We start from the raw sequence: 20,035 nt of genomic DNA on the forward strand, positions 1-20,035 counted from the left end.
AGGTGGTAGTACTGGGTGGGGGGGGTGGTGAGGGGAGTAAAAGGGCACCTGCTACACACAGCCTGCATTAAGGGCCTGTTTTGTTCCAGCCACAGTGACTGCTCAGGTTTTCCAACTGCCCAAACTCTTTCTCACCTCAGGGCCTTTGCACAGGCTATTCCCTTGGTGTAGGACACTCTCCCCTCCCCTCTTTGCTCATCCCTATCCTCCACATCTCAGCTCAGTTGTCTCCTCCTCCAGGAAACTGCCCCTCACACTACAGATAAAATCAGATGACACTGTTACATATCCTACTAACACTTCACAATTTCCATGCTTATCATGCTTATGATTATACCATAATTTGTGCAGTTATTGGTGCCTCTCCCTTCTAGACTGTGGGAGCCACAAGGGCAGAAGGAGGGTCTTAGTCACTGATGTGTCCCCAGCATGCAGCATAGCACCTAGCATAGATCTTACTAAGCATCTGCAGAATAAATGAATGCATGAATCAGATCTCAGCTCCTAAGAGAAGCTCCCTCACTGACCTAGCAATATCAACCATTTCTTCAGCCCTCCCAACATCATGGCTCTCTTTGGGACGCTGCCAGCACCCTCACCCAAGGCTTCACTGTGTGGCAGTTAGCTAGACAGGGGAAGCCCCTCCCTGATTTGGTCTGTCAGGTGTTCTTCCAGAGAGTTCTGACTCAAGACCTGGGGAACAATTTCATTTCTACTGAATATGTCAGGTTGCCTGGAGTAGCTGTGTTGACACACCTAGAAAGCAGGAGCTGATGGGCAGAGAGAAGCAAAGAGGACAGACCACACTACCTCAGAAAGAAAAAGAGGGAGAGAGTGAGAGACAAGAGAGAGGGCGACAGTGTGTGACCGGTCTTGCTTCCTGCTTCTTGCCCTCAGTGAAACTTAACACCAAGGTCCATAAGACCCCCTCTTGTCCCTATATCCTACTTAAAGTATGTCTCAGTTCCTCCTAAAATATGGTTCATAAATGAGCCACTCACATTACTGAAGATATTTTTCTGCCAGTGAGAGTCAGGGCTGCTATCCATGTTCCAAAAGCGGATGGTGTTGTCTGAGGAGCAAGTAAGAAAAGATCCTGATGGCAGACAAGCTCTCTGATCTTCAAACTCCGGATACACCTACAGTCCCCAGAGAACAAGGCAAAGGGCGATTCATTACAACCATGTCAGTGGCAGCATTATGATATACTAGTGCATTTTGGTGACAAAAAGTATGTGGCAGATAAACAGGCATGGCGTAATGCCTTCTATGTTAAAAATGAACAAGAAAACAAGGACACCGAATGCTACTATATATTGTCCATGCCCCATCTTCAGCCCAGGCCATGAAACATCCCCACACGTAAATTTCCAAGGCAAATGGGCAGCTCCATCAAAAATCACTAAGCACAAAAGGAAACAAGGTACCATGAGTAAGAAGCAGCAGAAATAACCATCCAGCTTCAAATACTGGAATTATCACACAGAACATAAAATAACTATGTTTAACATGCTTAAAGAAATAGAAGAGCTTTGACAAGAGTAAAAGTATGACTAGCCGACCATAAACTATAAAGACTAACCAAGCAGGGCTGAAAAACAACAAAATAGAACTATTTCTAGAAGCAAAATGCAGGTCAGACAGTCAAAAAGATGACATATAGAGAGATTTCAAATCTGGAAAACCGGGTTCTGAGGAAATGATAACAACAGTAGCACAGATTTTTAATCTAAAATCGCCACATCAAAATGAGCAACGAGATATCAAAACCAAAACCCCACAGACAACACTTACAGCAAAATTAGGTGATACGATATTCTCGTAACTCCCAAAATACAAGCAGGTAGGGACTAAATACCTCCAGTAGTTTGTCAACATGTATATGAGAGAACACAGAAGGAAGCAACATTGTTGTTCTTTGAGTAACTCTGTGGTTACCCAACAAAGGATAACCCCAAAGTAGCCAACGGGTATTCACAGGGAAAGTACAACAGTTCAAACTGAACAGCAGTTCAAACCAGGAGGGTTTGATCCACTCCAATAGTGGTTGAGTGTGTGCTTTGGCAATTAGGTCCAAAGGGGCTGGAGCTGTGAAGATCCTGTGAACTCTTAACACTGACCTGCCATGGCTCTCACCCATGGCCAAAGGCCCACCCAGAGGGAAAACAAGACTGATCAGGATAGACACTGGAGAGCCAGAGTAAAGAGGAGGCTTAGAAAAAGGTAGGGGCACAACACATAAATAGGAACATAATAAGGAAATATCAGAAAGCAAGCTGCCATATTTTTTTAAATAGTATAAAAATCATAGAAGATGGAATCCTTTCTTGGGAAGCTAGAAAATCTGCCCTCAACCACACCAACTTCTGTTTTTATTTTTATTTAAGTAATCTCTACACCCAAGGTGGGGTTCAAACTCATGACCCTCAGATCATGGCTCTACGGACTGAGCCAGCCAGGTGTCCCATGAACTATACCATTTCTAAAAATGAAAACAAAAAAGAACCAAACTCCAGTCCCAAACAAAGTTACCCTTTAAAATAAAAGGAAAAGAAAGAAAGCACACCAGAAACATATTTCCACAAAACAAAACAATTTCCCAATTAGGAAATTCAGAAATAAGATGACAGAATTCAGAGTTAGAAATAAATGAAGAGATCATTTTAGGAATAAAAACCAAATTAGAAGGAATCCAAAAGCGAATAAACACAAAAAGGTAAGGCATGAAGAAATAGGTAAAAAGGGGGCTTTTTTTTTTTTTATCTTTTAAGTTTATTTATTTATTTTGAGAGAGAGACAGAGGGGGCCAGAGGGGGAGGGGCAGAGAGAGAGAATCCCAAGCAGGCTCCACACTGTCAGCATGAGGCAGAATGCGGGGCTTAAACCCACAAACCATGAGATCACATGATGTAACTGAAACCAAGAGTCGGACACTTAACCAACTGAGCCACCCAGGCACCCCTAAAAGGGGGAAATTTTAAAAATAAAACAAATGATGAAAGAACTAAAAGGATTTGAGAAAAAGTGACACTACTGGAGCTAGGCAATGAGAATCCAACATATAGATAATAGAAATCCCTGAAGAAAACCACATCAAGGGAACAGAAATACTAAAATGTATACAGCAGGAATAGGTCTACCTATAAAAACCAATACCAAGATATACTCTAGAGTAACATTACTAGGCCTAAAAGTAAAAGAAAGAAATCCTTTGGGCTTCTAGGCAAGCACAGAAAGTGACTTAAAAGGGAAAACAATCAGACATTTCAATAACCATAAGAAAATGAAATAATGTATTTAAGAGAGACAAGGAAAGAAAACATGAGCCAAATATTTTCTATCCAGCAGGAGTGACTTTCAAGTATAAAGGACAAATATAAACTTACCAATATGCAAAAACTCATATTGGGAGATACTGTCCCCATGAACTGTTCCTGACAAATCTTCTAAAGAATGAGCTCCAGGGGCACCTGGTTAGCTCAGTCGGTTAAGCGTCTGACTTTGGCTTCAGATCATGATCTCATGGCTCGTGAGTTCAAGGTCCACGGGCTCTGTGCTGTCAGTGCAGAGCCTGTTTCAGATCCTCTGTCCCCCTCTCTCTGCCCCTCCCCCGTGCTCTCTCTCAAAAAAAAAAAAAAAAAAAGAAGGAGCTTCAGACAACAAAAACAACTAGAGACATCAACATAGATTAAATATATAGTTACTCGTAGAACAAAGAATAAATGAGGGTCAAGTGACATCCCTGAAAACGGCACAGTGGGGAGAACTCCAAAAAGCTATCCCTCCACCAAAACAAACTTAAGCTCCAAAAAACTGTCAGAATCAACTTTTTCAGAACTCTGGAATCTAACTTACAATAACCAGGGAGAGCTTAAAAAAGAAAGAAGCTGCTGCATTTTGACATTTAAGGAAACTGCTGTCAAATCACAACAGCCGACATCTCAGATAATGGAAAGACTTTAGTGACTACACATGAAAAAGAACACAATCTTTACAAAAACAGTTCAGAAAAACCACTAAACAACTACAACCCACACAACAAATCCCAGCGTGGAGGAGAAGAATTTGATTTCCAGAGTCATCACATTATAAAAATCAAAATATCTAGGTTTCAACAAAAAAAAATTATGAGATAGGCAAGAAAAGAAGAAAATAAAAATAAATCCCATCTTAGGAGTAATTACCTTAAATGTAAAGGGATTAAACTCTGTAATAAAAAGGAAATTATTGGCAGACTTCATTAAAAAAAGATCCAACTCTCTGTTGTCCATAAGAGGCTACTTTATATCCAGACACATACAGGGTGACAGTAAAGTTATGTAAAAAGATACTCCATACAGGAGTACTACGTGGCAATGAGAAAGAATGAAATATGGCCCTTTGTAGCAATGTGGATGGAACTGGAGAGTGTTATGCTAAGTGAAACAAGCCATACAGAGAAAGACAGATACCATATGTTTTCACTCTTATGTGGGTCCTGAGAAACTTAACAGAAACCCATGGGGGAGGGGAAGGGGAAAAAAAAATGAGGTTAGAGTGGGAGAAAGCCAAAGCATAAGAGACTCTTAAAAACTGAGAACAAACTGAGGGTTGATGGGGGGCTGGGAAGGAGGGAAGGGTAGGTGATGGGCATTGAAGAGGGCATCTTTTGGGATGAGCACTGGGTGTTGTATGGAAACCAATTTGACAATAAATTTCATATATTAAAAAAAAAAAAAAAGATACTCCATACAAATAGTAACCAGAAAAGAAATTTGCATGTATATAGTAGTATCAGACGAAATAGAGTTTAAGTCAAAAACTGTTACAAGTGGGGGTGCCTGGGTGGCTCAGTCAGTTGAGCATCCCTCTTTGGATCAGGTCATGAGCTCACTGCTCATGGGTTCAAGCCCCTGTTGGTCTCTGTGCTGACAACTCAGGGCCTGGAGCCTGCTTCAGATTCTGTGTCTCCCTCTCTCTCTGCTCCCCGCCCCCTCATCCCCACACTCACACTCTGTCTCTCTCTCTTTCAAAAATAAATATTTTTTAAAAAATTTTTAAAAACTGTTACAAGTGGGGCACTTGTACCCCAATGTTCATAGCAGCACTCTCAACAATAGCCAAATTATGGAAAGAGCCTAAATGTTCATCAACTGATGAATGGATAAAGAAATTGTGGTTTATATACACAATGGAATACTACGTGGCAATGAGAAAAAATGAAATATGGCCTTTTGTAGCAACGTGGATGGAACTGGAGAGTGTGATGCTAAGTGAAATAAGCCATACAGAGAAAGACAGATACCATATGGTTTCACTCTTATGTGGATCCTGAGAAACTTAACAGGAAGCCATGGGGGAGGGGAAGGAAAAAAAAAAAAAGAGGTTAGAGTGGGAGAGAGCCAAAGCATAAAAAACTGTTAAAAACTGAGAACAAACTGAGGGTTGATGGGGGGTGGGAGGGAGGAGAGGGTGGGTGATGGGTATCGAGGAGGGCACCTTTTGGGATGAGCACTGGGTGTTGTATGGAAACCAATTTGACAATAAATTTCATATTAAAAAAAAACTGTTACAAGTGACAAAGAAGGGCATTATATATTGATAAAGGGGCCAACCATCAAGAAGATATAACACAAACATACACACATAAGAGCAGAGAACCAAAATACACGAAGCAAAAACTGACAGAATTGGAAACAGCATTATAACAGTTGAAGACTTCAACATTCCATTTTCAACAAAAGATAGTTATAAGAAATTATCAATAAGGAAATAGAGGACTAGAAAAACACTATAAACCAAACAGACTAACAGATATGTAAAGAATACTCCACCCAATAACGGCATAACCCACATTCTTCTCAAGTAAACATGGAGCATTCTCCAGAATAGACCACCTATAAGGTAACAAAAGAAGTCAATACATTTTATTTTTTTTTTATTATTTTTAAAAAATATTTTTTTTCAACGTTTTTATTTTTATTTTTGGAACAGAGAGACACAGAGCATGAACGGGGGAGGGGCAGAGAGAGAGGGAGACACAGAATCGGAAACAGGCTCCAGGCTCTGAGCCATCAGCCCAGAGCCTGACGCAGGGCTCGAACTCACGGACCGCGAGATCGTGACCTGGCTGAAGTCGGACGCTTAACCGACTGCGCCACCCAGGCGCCCCAAGAAGTCAATACATTTTAAAAGACTGTAATCACACAAACAATCTAACGACAGTCAGAATGAAATTACAAATAACAGAAGGAAATTTGGAGAATTAACAAATATGTGAATATTAAATCACGCACTGTTACACAACCAATGGATCAGTGAAGAAATCAAAGGGAAATTAGAAAATACTTTGACACAAGTGAAAATGAAAACACAATATACCAAAACTTATGGAATGCAGCAAAAGCAATACTCAGAGGGAAATTTATAGCTGTAAATGCCTCCATCAAGAAAGTCTCAAATCAATAATGTCTCACCTTAAGGAACTAGAAAAGAAGAGCAAACTAAACCAAGGGCTGGCAAGAAGAAGATAAAAATTACAATGGAGATAAGGTTGTTGTTTTTTTTTTTCAGAAACAGAAAAGCTGATCCCAAATAGTGCCAATATTGATAAAGAAGAACAAAGTTGTAGGAAACACACTTCCTAATTTCAAAACTTATTACAAAGCTACAGTAATCAAAATTCTGTGCCATTGGCATAGAGATAGACATACATCAATGGAATATAACTGAGGGTACAAAATTAAATCCATACATCTATGGTCAATTGATTTTCGACAAGTGTGCCAAGATTATCCAAGGGGAAAGAATAGTCTGTTCAATAAACAGTGCTGGAATTATATACCCACATGCAAAATAATGAAGCTGGACCCTTGCTTCAAGTATAAAAGTTAACAAAAATTAACTCAAAAGAGACCAAAGACCTAAATGGAAGAGCTAAAATAATAAAACCCTTAGAAGAAAAGTAAATCTTCATGGTTGTGGATTTGGCAATGGTTTTTTAGTTATGACACCAAAGATACAAGCAATAAAAGAAAAAACTAAATTGAACTTTATCAAAATTAAAAATCTTTGTACATCAAAGGATACAAGAAAGTGGATAACATAAAAATGGAAGAAAATATTTGTAAATCATATATCTAATAAGGATATCCAGAATATGTAAAGAACTCTTACAATTCAAAAGCAAAAAGACAACCCAAGTAAAAACTGGACAAAATATTTGAATAGATATTTCTTCAAAGATATACAAATTACCAGCTAGCACATAAAAAGAAATTCAGTATCATTAACCATTAGGGAAATGCAAGTCAAAACCACAATATACTACCATTTCACAAACACTAAGATGGCTATACTTCAAAAATCAAAAAAAAAACAGTGTTGGTAAGGATGTGGAGGATGGCTAGTGGGAATATAAAATGATGCAGCTGCTGGGAAAAGTTTGGGGGTTCCTCAAAAAGTTAAACACAGAATTACCATATGACCCAGCAATTCTGCCCACCAGGTATACCACCCCAAAGAACTGAAAACAGATGTTCAAACAAAGCTTGTACATGAACGTTCATAGCAGCACTATTCATAAAGCCAGAGGATGGAAACAACACAAATATCCATCAGTTGATGAACAGATAAACAAAACATGGTATATCCATACACTGGAATATTATTCAACCCTAAAAAAGGAATGAAGTACTGAAACATGTAAGTAACCACGTGGGTAAACCTTGAAAACATTAAGTGAAAGAATCCAGACACAGAGTCTACATATTTTATTTTTCCATTTGTATGAAATATTCAGAACAGGCAAAGTCATAGCGACAGAAAGCAGATTAGGGTTGGGGAAGTGGGAAAAGGGATTGATTGCTTGGGTACAGAGTTTCCTTTTGAGGTGATGAAAATGTTCCAGTGCTGGATAGTAGGGATGGTTGTATAACATTGTGAATGTATTGAATGCCACTGAATTGTACATTTTAAAATTATTTAAATGGTGAATTTTATGCTATGTGTATTTTACCACAATATATATGTACACTTATTACCCTCCCCCAAATAAATGGGGTCATAAGGAAGAGAATGTGGTATATAATGATCAAATCACACAGAAATAGTATAACTATTTTTAAAAATGGGGGTGAATGGAGAGAACATAGGCAAAAAAAAAATTGTTTTAAACTCTTTTCAAAATTGAATAATTGTCATTCTCAGACTGTTGTACATATAATGTGGGAATAAGTAAATGATTAACTGGGGAGATATCCTAATTCCATCATCCCCCATGTCTTTAGGATTCTGGAAGGATCAATCCAATACCTATGAGCATCCCCAGCACTCAGACAGTGAATTTGAAATACCAGTTCACACTGAAAACAAAACAAAAACTCAGGGCTTCTTCAAGAAATGGTTGATTCCAGGTCTGGGACAGGAAATGTACAAGATGCAACTGGAACATCTCGTCATCTCCAATAGCAAGGAAGCTACCAAAGAAAGATTACTAGGGTCATGTCCAAAGGACTCAGGAGCCAACTTAAAGAGGCTCCCACTGGTCAAAGATGGGACAATTTGAGCTTTAATAATGTTAATAATTGCAATGGATTAAAATATATCCAATATATTTACATATATGAGTTTACAATGATATTAAATAAAAACAACTAGTTACCTTTAGAGGACAGGGAACCAATTCATTATCTTGAAAACTGGTAAATAAAGGGAAAGAATCAAGCATTTATCCTGCCTTTCCTATATGAAGTGTACCACTGGGTGACCAAATGGTAGATGAGGGGAATTGTTTCTTCATATAAGTAGTCCAACTAATAAAAAGAAATGATAGAATTAGAATATCACCATATTGCAACCCCCAAGGAATAAATGGATCTATGCATTGAGCACCAATAGCTGCTAACAATTAATAAACTGTACATTTCTTTTGTGTGGTTTTCTAGATCTGTTCTATTTATAAAAAGTATGAGGGATAGAGAGAGGACATGGGAGTTACAGATGAAGAGAAAGAACAGGGTAGAGGCAATTATTAAGTCTGTACTGGCTGTTCTTTCCAGAACTGATAAAAAGATGCACCCACAGATATTTTTGTTGAAGAGACAGATATATAAATAACAGGTGGATGCAAAGAAAATGAACTGAAAGAGCATATACTAAACCAACAACAAAGGTGAGGGTGAGAGAGAGGATTGGGGGATAGGGAAGTGATCAAAACAGTCTTTAGCTTTGAAATATTTCACCTGTTTTTCAAGGAGAATATATTTATATACAAAAATTTAAAGTTATTTAAACAACATGCTTGTTAAGAGAAAAGTGCTATCAGCAGAAAACTCAGATCTACGAAGGCAGATGGATTCAAGCAGTCAAAGGGCTAAATAATGCTTATTCAAACGGATCAAGTTATTTCTCCCAGTTGTGAACTGGGCCACCAAAAACATAATTTCTCTAGGACAAGTGCTCTATCAGTAAGAAATTTGAGGGACAAAAAAAGAAAAAAAAAGGTAGAATACAACTATTTCCCCACTGGTTGTCTTATGTGCAAGGACTTAGAACAGCTTTAGAGAATGAAAACATCCCAAAGACTCATTCTCAGAAAACTTCAACACTTAGAAAAGCACTAAACTACACAAATGGCCTCCACAGCAAGCTCTCCAAGGTACACATGTTCTTAACACTGTTCTCCCCAGTGGCCACACGCCGCGCTTCCTGCAGGTCTCTGCTTGAATGTCATGTCCTCAGAGAGGACTTCCCTGATCATTCCCCTCTCTAGAATAGCACCCTTGATCCCTTTTGCCCTACGCTGTTTTATTTTTCTTTGGAGAGGTAGTGCTGCTTGGTTGGTGTTGATGACGTGTGGGTTTACTCTCCCCCCCGAATGCAGGATTTTCATCAGTTTCCTTCCCAGCCATGTCTCCAGCACCTAGATAGAACAGCATCTGGCACAAAGTTGGGATCTTGTGAAGGAAGAGCTGAATGGGTTCCCTAAACTGGGGAAGCTTTCCCCAGATGAGCCCCAGATGGGAGCCGAGCAGGGGCAGAGGGAAGAAAACAGGGACTCACCTCCACGTTCCAGACGTAGGAGCTGTGGAAGAGCTCCGACCACATCTTGCCTACTTTGTTGATGTCTTTGACATCCCAGATGTAGATGCTGTGGTCCTTATACACGCAGGACAGCCACTGATGGATGGGGTCGAAGGTCAGTGCCACCGTATCTGGGTAGACTGCTTCTGCCTTTCTGTGGAAGAGGAAGCTAACAAGGCCACATGTGCCATCAGTCACCATCAATGTCACTGTGAGTAGTGACAGCTGCTCCTGGTGACACCTGAGCTAGCTGCCTCTTGCTTGGCAATGCCATTCCTTATATTTGGGGTGGTCCATCTCCCACTCCAACTCCACTTCTCCTTCCTCCCTCCCAGTTCCTTTGCTTTTGCTTCTAGTCCAAAGGTTGTAAACTGGAAGCTTCTGGCTGGCCCCTGAGAACATTTGAATTTTTGACTCCTGTTGACATCTCTCTCCCTTCATCTAATCCAACCCAAGCTCCATCCTCTCTCTGAGCATGGAAGGATGATGGGCACATACCATCAGTTCTCAGTTCTCTCTCATTGGCCCCACCAACATGTGATCAAAAATCCCTATGCAAGGGGCTGGGGAGCTGTCCCCTGACCTGGGGCCTCCCTACAAAGGCTACAGTTTACTGAGCATCTATGACACGCCGATCTGAGAGCTTTAGCGACACTGAATTCCCAGTCTCCATGAGAGGTAGGTCCTACGTTTTACAGACACCAAACAGCCTTACAACAAAGGGGAAGATACAGCACAGCTCAGCCCTTCCACCCCCTCTCAACATGGCAGCCAGAGGGATCTAATGCTCAAGGCCTGACCATATAACCAATGCCAATGTCTGAAATCAGGCTGCCCACTGACATCAGAAAAGACTTCCTTTATTGGAAGGAAGCTTCCCCTGCCAGTCTCCATAAATGTTCAGACCTGTCTCCCAACATCTTCCCCTGGTACACTAGGCTCTGATCACACAGTCCCTAGCTGTTCCTGCAACACACCAAGCCCAGGGTGTTTTTCCCTTCAGGTCTTTACGCTTGCTCTTGGGACCCAGCTCTCCACACAGCTGGCTCCCTCTCACCAAAGACGCTTCCCCTGGCTGCCAATCAACACAGCCCCATCCCCGGGCACTTTCCTTTCTGAGTCCCTGCTTTATTTCACCACAGCATTTATGACTATCTGAAATGGTCTCGTTTGTGTACTTGCTTATCATCAAGCTCCCTCACTAGACTGCAGACTTCATGGTGGCAGAGATTTTGCTGCCTCGTTATAGCTGTCTCCTTCCAGCCCAGGGCTGGCCAGATAGGTAGATGGGGCCGGAAGCATGAGTGAATGTCAGTGGACAGACTGAGTGGGCTCCTCTCCTTCCCCCTGCTGGGCAGTACCTGGGCTCCAAGCCCTGGGCCACGTCCACCCCAAGGTAGTGCGGTTTGGGCAGGTTCGCGAGGTACTGCAGGCTGTGGGCCTGGAAGATGCGGACTATCCCATCTGTGCAGCCGCAAAAGATGAGCTCCTGGCTGACACACAGGCAGGAAGACAGAGAGACCTGTGGGGGCAAAGGGAACACAAGTGTACTTGGTGTTTCATGTGGCCCAGTTCAGGGACACAGGGACTAACAGAACAGCCTCCAGAGAAGCCTTTTAGTTCTTTGGGTCTAAGAAGTCTATTTTAGCAAATTTTAAGACTTTTGACAGCAGGATGTAGCAGTCACCATTGAAAGAAACATGCCAGCAGGCAGACAGAGGCACAAATTATGACAGAATTGTTATTGTTTACAGAGGAACTCGGCTGTGTGTGGAAAATAATCTGTTCAGCAGATAGTGACTTCAGATAGGTAATTTGCAGTAAAAGGGTTGAATTTGAGGCTTACATTTTACTCCTTATTGTTTGAAAACAACTTCATAGAGATTATACTTCAGAGCAACACAGAAAAATGTTACCGTATACAGGAAAGACAATTGGGCCATCTATCCTGCCAGAACACACAGATGGCCAGGGCAGGAAGTGCCAGACCTCTGGATACACATTACAGGAGTGTGTCCAAGTCTAGAGGAACTTAATTTATAAGTTGTCATTTATGACAACTGCTCAGGGGCTAACCATCCATCTGTCAAAAGCTTTGGACTTGCTTAAGCTGCCAAAGTTCTAGAAAGAGGATTCAAACGAGAAAAAAACAAATGATGTTTGACCAACTAGGAAAAACAGATGAAACTCTGAATTCTTCCACAGGCCTGACACCATTCCTTTAACCCTAAAGGTGAGTTCTGGAGGGGAGCCACAAGAGCAGGAGTAGGATGGGGTGCCTGGGTGGCTCAGTTGGTTAAGTGTCCAACTCCTGATCTCAGCTCAGGTCAATCTCACAGGGGAGATGGAGCCCCACATCAGGCTCTGCACTGCTTGGGATTCTCTCTCTGCCCCTTCCCGACTCGCATGCTCTTTTCTCTCAAAAAAAAAAAAAAAAAAAAAAAAATCAGGAGTAGGAAAAGGAGGGAAAACCATTATGCTCCTGCTGATAGCCAATGGGCATCCAGTCTCAGAATAGGAAGACAGTTTGGATTCAAACCCTCAGATCCTGAAGAAAAGTAGTTCTGCAATTTATAGATGTAACATCTTTTATTTGTTTGTTTGTTTATTTATTTATTTATAAGTTTTTATTTATTTATTTTGAGAGAGAGAGAATGAGAGTGGGAAGGGGCAGAGAAGAATCCTAAGCAGACTCACACCATCAGCCTAGAGCCCAACTCGGGGCTCAATCCCACAAACTGAGATCATGACCTGAGCTGAGATCAGGAGTTGGATGCTTAACCAACTGAGCGACCCAGAAGCCCCCATCCTTTGGTTTAAAATGTTATAAGAGGGGGCACCTGGGTGGCTCAGTCGGTTAAGCGTCTGACTTCGGCTCAGGTCATGATCTCATGGTTTGTGAGCTCCATCCCCATGTCAGGTTCTGTGCTGACAGCTCAGAGCCTGGAGCCCACTTTGGATTCTGTGTCTCCCTTTCTCTCTGCTCCTCCACTGCTCATGCTCTCTCTCTCTCCTTCAAAAATAAACATTCAAAAAATTTTTTAAAAAAATAAATAAAATGTTTTAAGAGCACCTCAGTGGCCCAGTCAGGTAAGCACCCCACTCTTAGTTTCGGCTCAGGTCGTGATCTCATGGTTCGCAAGACTGAGCCCTGCAATGGGCTCTGTGCTGATAGTGTAGAGCCTGATTGGGTTCTCTCTCTCCCTCTCTCTCTATGCCCCTCCCCTGCTCACACTCTCACTCTCTCTCAAAATAAATAAACTTAAAAAAAAGTTATGTATTTTTTTTTAATTTTTTTTTTCAACGTTTATTTATTTTTGGGACAGAGAGAGACAGAGCATGAACAGGGGAGGGGCAGAGAGAGGGAGACACAGAATCGGAAACAGGCTCCAGGCTCTGAGCCATCAGCCCAGAGCCTGACGCGGGGCTCGAACTCACGGACCGCGAGATCGTGACCTGGCTGAAGCCGGAGGCCTAACTGACGGCGCCACCCAGGCGCCCCAAAAAGTTATGTATTTTTAACATAGTCTTTTTTGACTGAAAAATGAAGTCAATCATACCTTAGATTAAAAAAAAAAAAAATGCAGTCCTCCCACCAGTTAAGAGTGCTCAGTGAAGAAGAAAAATGGGAACTGGATCAAACAGTGACAGGAGAGCGATTGTAACCTTGACCCCATTACAGGGTACCAGGCACTGTGCTGAGCACCTTCTATACATTATCTCATGGGACTCCCTTATTAACTCTGTGAGGTAGGCAGCAGGATTTCCATTTTACAGATGAGGAAACTGAGGCTCATTGAGGGAAAGTTACTCACCAAAAGTCTCACAAGCAGAACTTTTGAGAGGTTAAACCCAGAGTTAGTGGAATCAACTACCCGGCAGGGACATTACTGAATGTCCCTAGAGACACATGTCCTGGGAAGAGTGTTTTCCCCACTGATGGCAGACAGGGAGGGTGGGGTACCTTCAGGTTGATCCACTTCTCCAGCACCCTCTTCTCATTGAACTGGCAGAGGAGGCCCGAGTAGGACACACAGAAGGTATTGCCTGCCATCTGGCCCCGGCCACAAGCCACGCCACAGAAGATGTTGTTGTGCAGCTCTCCCAGGATGCCTGAACGCCCTACGAGGGGCACCGTGCCCGTCACCTGGAGGCACAGCAGGGCATAGTAAGACACTGTCCTCATGGCCTCGACCCCAGCAAGGTCACAATGGGACTCTCATGACCAGACGATATGACACATAGCTAAACAGAAGGGCTCGAAGGCATTCCTCCAAATGGAGGAAAAAAGGAAGAAAAAAGCAGAACAGACACTTCTAGGCAGAGTGGCTGGAAGGTGGCAGTCCAGAAAAGAGGTCTGGCCCCAGGGTCTGTGTGTCGGGAGATTTCCCAGCAGGGCCTGACAGCACCTGAGCTGTCTGAGCTGTCTGAGCAGGCCCAGAAGCAGAAGCTGAACCAGAGGCCAGACGACCTCTGAGATCACTGGCTCCAAATCTCAGGTAGAAACAGTCCACACTGCCCCTAACGGTTAACCGCCAGGCCTGGCTAAGGGGACAGGGGCAGAAACCTACCTTTGCTTCAGTGGAGACTTCCAAGAACCAGAACCTCACATGCCGATTCCCTACGGTGACAAAATAGCTGCTGTCCTCTGAGAAAGAGAGGGCGATGACCCTGCACGATACCTTGTTGGAAGCCACCACAATGTCTTTCTGGAAGAATCAACGCACAGAAGTTCACGCTAGCACCCAGCCATTGGATCATTTGTGCCTGTGCCTGAGCCCTGTATCACTCAGCCATCCCCTGCTCCAGGTCAGTTTTCCTGGGGCCCTCTGGGCCCTTGGGGAAACCTACGTGTGGCACTCTTATCTTTACTAATCAGAGGAGACTGAGGTTTGGAAAGGTTTCCATGTGTGAGTAAGTTCCAGAGCTCTCCCCAAGAGTCCCAGCTCTACAGCTCACACGTGGCAGAGCCTTTGCAGGATGAAATCCTCTCCATTGTCCTATATGGTAGGTGCTTCTCCCCACCTCTGCCAGGCTCAGAGAGGTGGTGTCATGTGCTCAAGATCACACAGCACGTTGTGAACACAGCCAGGATTTGCCACCCACTTCTGCCACCTCCAAGTCCTCCCCTAGCTGTTCCCAAATCCAGCCTTCAGTGCGTATTAACTCACTGAATTCTCACAACTCAACAAGGGAGATGCTAACGTATCCCTTTTACAGATGAGGAAACGGACCCACAGATAAGTCACTTGCTCAAGGTCACAGCTGGTCAGTATGAGAATAATTACGTAATTCTACTAGTTAGAGCTTGTCGTATGCCTCACAGTAAGTGTCTAAAACTGGGATCAGCATGCACTAGCTGCTCAATAAATATTTTCCGGATAAATGAACACTTTACCAAATTATCTCATTTAAGTTCGCTTAATGCCTGAGCTGCAGAGTACCCCCACCAGTCTTCTCACCTTCCAGTCCCAGACGTTGAGTACCATGTCGTGCTGGTAGCCCATAGACACGATGTGCTTCATATTGGGGGAGAAGGCCACACAGGCCACGCCGTACTTGTGGCCCAGCATCTCTGCCACCTGATTCTTCTCATCCACATCCCAGATGCGCACAGCAGGCCTGTGCCCGTTCTGGGGAAGGTTGGGCCATTACTGCTGCTGGGATCTGCACCAGGAGGGGCTGGAAGGGCTACTGGGGCTAAAATTGGCATTGCCCCAGTATGCCCCAAAGCCACCTCCCCCATCTGCCATGGGGCTTTCTGGCCCAGGAAGAAGCTATTCTAGGGGCTTCCCACACCTACTGTGGGGTAGAAGGAATGGCCCCAAGATCCCTCCCCACCCACTCACAAACACAACTCACCTCCCCTGTCACTATGTACTTCCCATCAGGGGAGAAGGCCAGAGCACTCAGCGACTTCCTGAGGGAAGGGAAAAGCGCCGGTCATTGGTTCCAAGGCGGGTAGGCAGCCAGACCCCAGCCTGGCTGTGCTCACAGAACTCTGCCCACTCCTTGCTCCCAAGCCTTGAAAGAGGCCAGGAGAGGTGAGTGCCAGCAGCTCCCACAGAGCCAATGTTGCCCGTGTGCCCAGCACAGCATACAGCGCGTTCCCTGCATTCCCCACTGACAGAAGAGGGTCAGTGGCACAGGAAACCAGGCGTAAAAGCAAAGTCCCCAAACATAGATAGGGTGGTCACTGTACAAGGACCTTCCTTTCTTCTTGCTCAGCAGGGGTGGGCTCCCTAAGGCCCCACCCACCCTGTAACCCTGAGAATTCAGGTGCAGGAAATAGTACCGATCTGTCCTAACTGGGGGGGGCGGTGCGGTGCTGGCAGACATCACACTGAGACAGCATGTGCTCCACTGCTAAACACTCAAAGTGTTCTGGAAAACCCATGAACAACCAACATGTTTCTCTCTAGCCTGCACAAGGACTGAATGACCAGAGTAGTTTGCATGTTTTTTCTGGCAGCAAGTTTCATGGTTCCCAGACTACATTGTTTTTTTCCTCTCCCCTCTCTCTCTTTTTTATTTGAGAGAGAGAGAGAGCACACACACACAAGCTGGGGAGAGGAGGGGAGAGAAAGAATCTCAAGCAGGCTCCACGCTCAGCTCGGAGCCCAACGTGGGACTGGGCTCCACAACTCTAGGATCATGACCTGAGCAGAAATCAATCGCCCAACCAACTGAGCCCATCAGGTGCCCCTCCACTCTCTCTTTTAATCCTATTTTACCTGTGTTCCTTAACGGTCTAGTAATGGTCTCCCTCACGAGAGTTAGTTGGTGTGCAGGTAACTAAGCGAATGCCTCTGAGTCTCTGACAATCTTATAGAACACTTATCATCATCACCTAACTCTCTGGTGGCTTCCCACCACTCCTAGGGCAGCAGACAAGGCAAGCTGCCTACCCGATCACCACCTGCCCATCCTTCCTCGCCCACAGAAGCCAAATTTTAATTAGAATGGCAGTGTCTCCAGCTGGAGTACATTTCCTCGCCTCTCTACACAGGTACAGCTACATGATTTAGTCTGGCCGGTGAGAAGTAAACTGAAACGCACGTGGGATTTCCAGAAAAGCTTCTCAAAGGCAACTCTTTGTCCTGATCCCCAATCGTTCCCCTTCTGAATAACGGACATGACAGCCAGAACTCCATCTTGGACCAGGAGACAACCTCAAGTACAGAGGCCTCACAACAGGCACGGTGGAACAAGAAGACAGGCAGGCTGGGGTTCCTGAGGCTTGCAGAGACACCAGCCCCTGGGTCCTCACCTCCAGACTTCTTTCGAGCACAAAGAGCATGCCCTTGTGTTTGAAGCCATGCTCGTGGGTTTCCGTTGACTGCAGCCACTCCTAGCCTGCCGTGTGCCCTGACCCTGCGCCCGGCCCTCCACAAAATGCTCTATGGGCATCGCTGCACTAATTCCTCAGGCATGCTCCATGAACTCAGGTCTCTCAGCCAGTTTTGAGACGAGGAGACCTCAACACAGGGAAGTCCTGCCCAAGTTACCTGACAGGGCAAAGCCCTGGCCATCAGAATTCCCTGCAGAGGCTTTGAAAAATGTCAAAGCCATGCTAAGAAGCATGAACGAAAGTGTGGTGAGGAACAGGGTGATACATGCAGTTTCAGAGATGCTCCCCACAACATACTCACTAGTCACCGGGGGAAAAGAGAAGCTTCACAGTGGAAAAGCCTGGCAGACACCACCTTAACCAAGGGCCCAAGGGAACACCACTGGTCGTAAGAGAGGTCAATATCATGCACCGCCTGACAGAACGCACTGAGGAGGATGCAGCATTCCTTCTGAGGTGTTCCTGCCAAAGATGCAGAACCTCAGTCTATCTATGAGGAAACATCAGACAAACCCAAAGGGTGGAGCCTTCTACAAAATACCTGGCCTGTCATCCTCGAGTGTCAAGGTCATAAAAGTCAAGAAAAGACAAAGGAACTGCTTCAGACTGAAGAAGACCAAAGAGACAACTGAGCAACGTGTGATTCTGGACAGAATTCTTTTGCTGTAAAGAACATTCTTGGGGTAAATGTTAAAACTTGAAAGAGGCTTAGTTGGTAGTGATGTACCAGTTTTAATCTCCTGACTTTGTTGAATGTACTGTGGTTTTGAAGGATAATGCCCACCCCATGCCCAGGAAATCCACACTGAAATATTTAGAGGCACAGGGGTATCATGTCCCCAATTTACTCTCAAATGGTTCAAAAAAAAATTACTATGTATATAGACTGAGAATGATAAAGCAAATATGGTAAAAGGTCAACATCTGGGGAAAATGAGTGAAAGGTAGACAGGCATTCTTTGTATTGTTCTTTAAAATCTAAAATGATTTCAATGTGAAAAGTTAAACAATTGTTAAGACCCAGAAGCGGCTTCTGTTTCAGCCTCCTCTCCCCTTTGCCCCCTCCTCTAATTCCAGGCAAAAGAATCTCCGGCTGCTCCAAGATTCTTACTCACTGCAGGGCCTTTTGCCCTTGCTGTTCCTTCTATCTGGAAGACGCCCCCTACACTTTTGCGGGGGCCACTCCCTTACTTCTTTCAGGTCTCAGCCTCCAAGAGGCCCTCCCCGAGCCCTCTGATATGGTTTTCCTCCATTTTCTGCCTGCAAACCTGCCCTAACACATCCTCGTTATTTCCCCCACAGCGATGGTCAGAGTTGGTTAGTAATTTGCCAACTGGTTTAGTCTGTCTTCCCTGCTGGACTGTCAGCTCTACAAGAGCAGAGATTCTCATGTCTTTTGTTCACTGTCCCCAGCACCCAGAACACTACCTAGCACAAAGCAACAATGTCGCTGAACCGACGGGTGAGTGAATGACTTAGTTACCCACCTACGAACTCCCAAGCCATGCGGGGAAGGGGGTGTGCGCCGGGACCCTCACCCCACCCCTACCCAATGTCCAGGCCCCAGCCTACCTGGCAGTGTTAAAAATGTGCTGCTGCTTGTTCTCCTTGGGGTTCAAAATCACCACCACACAGCTGGGGAGAAAGAGGGAAATGTGCCCAAACTGAGGGGAGTATTGGGGTCCAGGGATGATTCTATTCCCAACAGAAGAGCCCACACATAAATAAGGCTCTGAACAGAAGATTCTCTCCTCCTTCTCCAGGTGTCTAACGCTGAGAATCTTAGGACACTTCAAGTTATTAGATAATATATTCTTAAATAGAAACCAACACTACTTCTGTCAGGCACTGGGCTAATAAAGACCTTATGTGCACAATCTCTTTAAATCCTCACAAATGACAGGTAAAGTCGGAAATCTTAGCCCCCTCTTGTAGATGAGGAAACTTGAAGCCCAGAGAGGGAAAATCCTTTGCCCAGGACCACCCAGCAGGTCAGGAACAGAGTGGGGATATGAATCCATAACAGATTCAAGAGCCCACCCTTGTCCTCTATCCTGGACTGCATTGTAAAGACTCAATGACAGACAGATATTATTCATTAGGAAGGACTACAGATCTGCCCCTGCCCTCCAGGAGTGGAGGGGTCTTTGGCGCCTAGAACAGTGCCAGGCTAGATCAGTATTTATGGAATAAACAGGAGGAGATCTTTCAGTCCTCTCAACTACCCAAAAGGAGGATATTCCTAGTTGTGTTTTATGGACGAAGCAGCAGGGGTTCACAGAAGAGCACACAGTGGAGCTGGGACACAAATCCAGGCTGTCTAACACCATGGCTTGGGTATTTCCCAGAATCGCCACCACCTCCCATCTGCAGTCACAATAAGGCTTTCATGGTGCTCACCACATGCCGGGTGCTGTTCTAGACCTAGATGGGCCTCTCCACAGTCCTCAGGGGTAGGCAGCTTACCTGCATCCTCCAGCCAGAAAAGCCAAGGCCCGCCCACTCACTCACCCTGCCAGGTAGGCCACATGGCCTGTGCTGGGGTCACAGGTCAGGCCACTGCTGTTCTGGGCTGTGATGCCAAGCACCTTCTCGAGCGACACCTGTGGGGGAAATGTCCAA

The 20,035-nt window shown here is 44.4% G+C and overlaps 1 protein-coding gene across 3 annotated transcripts in view; it reads right to left on the bottom strand.

Moving 5' to 3' along the window:
- The window catches only part of WDR62 (WD repeat domain 62), a 45,410-nt gene that overhangs the window by 21,635 nt on the left and 3,740 nt on the right, over positions 1–20,035 (bottom strand). For 2 of the 3 annotated variants that reach the window (XM_040446013.1, XM_040446015.1), the window contains exons 2-10: positions 19,925–20,016; positions 18,986–19,048; positions 15,925–15,982; positions 15,525–15,695; positions 14,634–14,771; positions 14,027–14,209; positions 11,424–11,584; positions 10,042–10,231; positions 1,002–1,139 (exon numbers count right to left, since the gene is read on the bottom strand). In XM_040446013.1, coding sequence (XP_040301947.1) covers positions 1,002–1,139; positions 10,042–10,231; positions 11,424–11,584; positions 14,027–14,209; positions 14,634–14,771; positions 15,525–15,695; positions 15,925–15,982; positions 18,986–19,048; positions 19,925–20,016 — 1,194 coding nt within the window. The remainder of the gene's footprint in view (positions 1–1,001; positions 1,140–10,041; positions 10,232–11,423; positions 11,585–14,026; positions 14,210–14,633; positions 14,772–15,524; positions 15,696–15,924; positions 15,983–18,985; positions 19,049–19,924; positions 20,017–20,035) is intronic. The other variant, XM_040446014.1, reaches the window with a different exon arrangement.

The sequence above is a fragment of the Herpailurus yagouaroundi genome, unplaced genomic scaffold (assembly GCF_014898765.1).
Source record: "Herpailurus yagouaroundi ecotype Mexico unplaced genomic scaffold, PumYag 194, whole genome shotgun sequence".
Taxonomy (NCBI): Eukaryota; Metazoa; Chordata; class Mammalia; order Carnivora; family Felidae; genus Herpailurus; species Herpailurus yagouaroundi.